Source organism: Pygoscelis adeliae, unplaced genomic scaffold, assembly GCF_000699105.1.
Source record: "Pygoscelis adeliae isolate BGI_AS28 unplaced genomic scaffold, ASM69910v1 Scaffold75, whole genome shotgun sequence".
NCBI classification, from domain to species: domain Eukaryota; kingdom Metazoa; phylum Chordata; class Aves; order Sphenisciformes; family Spheniscidae; genus Pygoscelis; species Pygoscelis adeliae.
The window spans coordinates 5,136,730-5,141,382 of record NW_008824772.1 but is presented as its reverse complement, the minus strand read 5'-3'; the positions used below and the strand labels follow the sequence as shown (position 1 = coordinate 5,141,382).

Here is a 4,653-nt window from a genome sequence, read left to right as displayed (position 1 = left end):
CGAGAGCCGGCTGCCGCAGGCGGCCCCGAGCAAGCCCGTGCGCATCGCCTACATGCTGGTTGTGCACGGCAGGGCCATTCGCCAGCTGAAGCGGCTCATCAAGGCCGTGTACCACCAGGAGCACTTCTTCTACATCCACGTCGACAAGGTATGCAGGAGGGATGAGGGGAAGGGAGATGCTAAGAGTGCCCGGATCGGTCACTGGGACAGGGCGCAGACCTGGGGCGCGGGTGGGCGGTGAGTGGAGGCACAGCATCTGCTGTGCCAGAGGAGGTGGCTGGGTAGGGTTTGTCCTTGCTGCCGGTGTTGCTGTGACCCTCCCACCCCTATTTCTGCAACCCCGGGGAAGCAGGATCTATCCCTCCTGCCCAGAGCAGTCTTGTCTTGCTGCTCTCCTCCCTGTGGAGGCTGCCGTAAGGGCTGACCCCAGGCAGCAGGCCCTCGTATTCCTCCTAAAGTGATGCCCGTGAGCCGTGTTCCCCGGCAGCGCTCCAACTACCTCCATCACGAGGCGGTGGAGCTGGCCCGGCACTACCCCAACATCCGCGTGACGCCCTGGCGCATGGTGACCATCTGGGGAGGTGCCAGCCTGCTGAAGATGTACCTGCGTAGCATGAAGGACCTGCTGGAACTGGCCGAGTGGCCCTGGGACTTTTTCATCAACCTGAGCGCCACTGACTACCCCACGAGGTGAGGACCTTGCTGGGGCAGGGGAGGATGATGGAGGTGTTCGGGCTGCGTGATGCTGCAGCAGCCTTGGGAGGGGCAGGGAGGAGCAGGGAGCTGAGGGAAGATGGGGTTGGAGATTGCACCCACGTGCTGGTGAAGATGCTCCAGGGCCAGGCTAGTCCCGTCTCTGCAGAGGAGCCCAGCCAGTACCTCAGAGGCTGTTTTTTCCTGTGGTCTGGGTGTTGCAGGGGAACGCACGTTTGAGGTGCCGGACAGCAGAGGAGCCACGTCTGTATCTCCCCAGCGATGGGACCAAGGACTGAGTCAGCACCTACCAAGCAGCCTTGGGCTCTTTTTGTCTGGTGGCTCTTGCAGAGTGAATGTTTACTGGGCTGCTTTACCCCAGGGGCCGTTAATGCTTTCTAATTTGCACCTCAGGACCAATGAGGAGCTGGTGATGTTCCTGTCCAAATACCGAGATAAGAACTTCCTGAAGTCTCATGGCCGAGACAATGCCAGGTAATCCCAGCTAGAGGCAGAGCTGAGCTGGAGGAACAGAAAAAGGAGGGATTTCAGAAAAGAACTGAAACAGTTGGGGCGGGGGGGATGTTCTGGATGTAGCTGTACCCAGCAAAGTGGGTGACGCCCCTAACCCCTCATCCTTGTCCCTGTGCCCAGGTTTATCAAGAAGCAGGGCCTGGACCGCCTGTTCCACGAGTGTGACTCCCACATGTGGCGGCTGGGCGAGCGCCACATCCCCGAGGACGGTGGCTCCGACTGGTTCTCGCTGACGCGCAGCTTCGTGGAGTACGTGGTCTACGCCGACGACCAGCTGGTGTCCCAGCTGCGCCAGTTCTACACCTACACGCTCCTGCCAGCCGAGGTGGGTGCTGGCGGCAGGGCACGGGCTGGATTTTCTTACCGCTGTGCTTATCATCTCTGTCCCACTTCATCCCCGCCCTGGGTACCCGCAAAGGGCACTGCTTTGCGCAGGCAGCTTTCTGCCTCCCTTTTGCCCAGACCTGGGTATGAAAGAGGGGAGAGAGGAGCAGACGGGCCAAGGGTCATGTTTATATCCAGCCTTGCTTTAGGTCCAGACGCCCCTCTGGGCCGGATAAGGGCTGACGTGGGCGCACAGCCTCGTCTCTTACGCGTTGCCCTGTGCTGGGAACAGGGATGGGTTTCTGTTCGGGAGCTGTGGAGGCCTGTCCTGTTCCTCTGTGAGTGAGGGGTGGGAGGTCTCCTCTAACCATCCCCACTGGGTCTCCTGTCCCTTCTCTGCCGTGCACAGTCCTTCTTCCACACGGTCCTGGAGAACAGTCACGCCTGCGAGACGCTGGTCGACAACAACCTCCGAGTGACCAACTGGAACCGGAAGTTGGGCTGTAAGTGCCAATATAAACACATAGTCGACTGGTGCGGGTGCTCCCCAAATGACTTCAAACCCCAGGACTTCCTCCGGCTACAGGTGAAAAAGATCCTCCTTTCTCCTCCTGCTCTTTCCCCTCCGCCCCGTCTCTCTCCCTTGTGGGCGCACCCCTGGGTGCAATGCCAGTTGCTGTGCACACCCGCATGAGCCTCACCCCAGCCCCGCAAGGGACAGGAGCAGGATTGGCTCCCCAGCTGCCGTGGGGCTCGGCACAGACGTGTCTGTAACTGCTTGGGCAGCGGGATTACGCTGACTGTTCTGCCCAGCAGCCAGGCTTTTGCTTGCAATGCTGCTCCTCTTCCCAGACCCTCTCTCCCATTTTCCTGCTTGAAGACCTGTCACCTGGGGCAAATACCTTTTCAGTAAAACCACTCCAGAGTGCTGTCCTCGTTGGCAGGACAAAACACCTTGTGATGACCTGTCTCCCACGCTCTCAGCGAGTAGAGACGTAGACTGAACAAGGGACGTTTGGGGGAGATACACCCAGCCCTGAAAAGAGAAGTTAGCGGGATTTTCGAGGAGTCCTGGGCTTGTGTGGTGCAGGGCCCAGATCCTCCAAGCTGTGCCACGTGGCCAGGCCTCGTGCAGGGCTCCGCAGCGGCTCTGCAGGGTGGGGGCCCATCTGAATATAGAGATTGCAGCAAAGGAGCTAGATGACACATGGCTGCTTCTGAGCACGGAAAGGGGGAGGCAGTGGGAGAGATGGGAACCCATGTGTATTGCCTGTAAGCAATGTATGCTCCTGCCGATCCTGCCATAGAGGATCCCACGTAGAGGCTGGCTGTGCTTTCCTGCTCCTTAGCCTGTGCCCTCGAAGGGGGCAGGATGGGTCCCAGCATGTTTCTTCCCAGTCTGTCTCCCTCCCAGCTGCCCTGCTCAGGTGGGAGGGCAGAGGGGCTGCAGCCAACGCTGTTAGAAATGCCTGTGCTCTTCCAGCAACTCTCCAGACCCACCTTCTTCGCCCGCAAGTTTGAGTCGACGGTGAATCAGGAGGTGCTGGAGATCCTGGACACGCACCTCTACGGCAGCTACCCCCCCAACACGCCGGCCCTGAAGGCGTACTGGGAGAACGTCTACGACCGCGTCGACGGGCTCAGCGGCCTCAGCGACGTCACCCTCACCTTCTACACAGCCTTCTCCAGGCTGGGGCTCCGCAAAGCCGCGGCCGCGCCGGCAGTGAAGGCCGACAAGCTCTGCAGGTGGGGTATTTGCCGCAGCTCGAGCCAGGCTCCGAGTGGTGGCCTGCATCTCACGCTGGGAGGATGCTGATGCTCAGATGTGCAACCTCTCCGTCTGTCTCTCTCCAGATTTGAGCCCCAGGGCTTCCCATCCAGTGTGCACTTACATTTCTATGACGACCGTTTCCAGGGTTACCTGGTGATGCAGGAAGTGCAGAATTCTGCAACTGGGCAGGCAGAGTCCCTGGAGGTGTGGATGATGCCCCAAGGAGCTCTGAAGTTGGCGGGCCACGGAGGGCAGGCGAACCGCTTACAAAACCTCGAGGTAAATGGGGAAAGTTTTCCCTCACAGCGCCCACTTTCCTCCCTGGCTTTCCCACACCGCGCTGCCCTTCCTCCTCTCCCCCACCCTCACACTGTGGGGACAGAGGGACACGGTGCCGCTGTTGTGTCTGAGAACAAACCTTTGTCCGGGAGTTTGGCTTCTGTGTGGGATGTGGAGCTGATTGGTGGGGAAAAGGCCCGAAGGGGATCTTTCAGGGGCGAGCCGAGGCTGTGGCGCCCAGCGCCTACAGTGGCAGGAGGCATCACACAGCTGGGTTAGTGCTGGCATGGTGCAGGCAGGCAGGAGGGCTGTGGAGGGTGGGGTGTGCGTTGCTTTGGGCTCCGAAGCTTCTGCCTTCCCTGGTTCGGGGAGGTGAAATGCAAAACCTGAGCTGATAGTGTCTCCCTGCCCAGCGTCCCACTGCTTGTGCCTCCTGTCCCTCCAGGTGGGCACGGAGTGGGACCCCAAGGAAAGGCTCTTCCGCAATTTTGGAGGCTTGATGGGGCCTTTCGACGAGCCGGTGGCCATGCAGAAGTGGTCACGGGGCCCCAACCTGACAGCCACGGTGGTGTGGATCGACCCCACCTACGTCATTGCTGCCTCCTACGACATCACGGTGGATACCGAGGCAGAGTTCACCCAGTACAAGCCCCCCCTCAATCGGCCCCTGCGCCCCGGTGTCTGGACCATCCGCCTCCTCCAGTTCTGGGAGCCCCTGGGGGAGAACCAGTTCCTCGTGGTGCCCCAGACCTTCAACCACAAGCAGCCTCTCAGGAAAGGTGAGGATGGCTCTGGAGTTTGGGGCTGGGGGGGGGGGTGTCTCCCTGTGGGCAGTCCAAGGCGCTTCCCCCTGGTGCTGGCCTCTCCGGGCTGTAGCTGATGACAAGGCAGGAGCCATCATTCCCACTGGTGTCCCCTTGCCCGTGTGGGTCCTCAAACCAGGCCCCCGGGCAGCTGTGGAGGACCCGTTTGTAGGTCAGGATCCTCCCTAAGTCCTGCAGCAGCACCTCTCTCCTCGCGCTGGGGGCGGGCTGGGGTTGCGAAGGGGCAGG

General features: G+C 60.7%; 1 protein-coding gene across 1 annotated transcript in view; it reads left to right on the top strand.

Annotated features, from left to right (window-relative positions):
* The window catches only part of XYLT2 (xylosyltransferase II), a 28,005-nt gene that overhangs the window by 14,105 nt on the left and 9,247 nt on the right, over positions 1-4,653 (top strand). Inside the window, 9 exon segments of the mRNA XM_009323807.1 lie at positions 1-148; positions 488-690; positions 1,108-1,188; positions 1,348-1,552; positions 1,961-2,137; positions 3,035-3,297; positions 3,406-3,601; positions 4,047-4,380; positions 4,478-4,576. The exon segment at positions 1-148 is cut by the window's left edge and continues 2 nt beyond it. Of these exon segments, the coding sequence (XP_009322082.1) occupies positions 1-148; positions 488-690; positions 1,108-1,188; positions 1,348-1,552; positions 1,961-2,137; positions 3,035-3,297; positions 3,406-3,601; positions 4,047-4,380; positions 4,478-4,576 (1,706 nt within the window).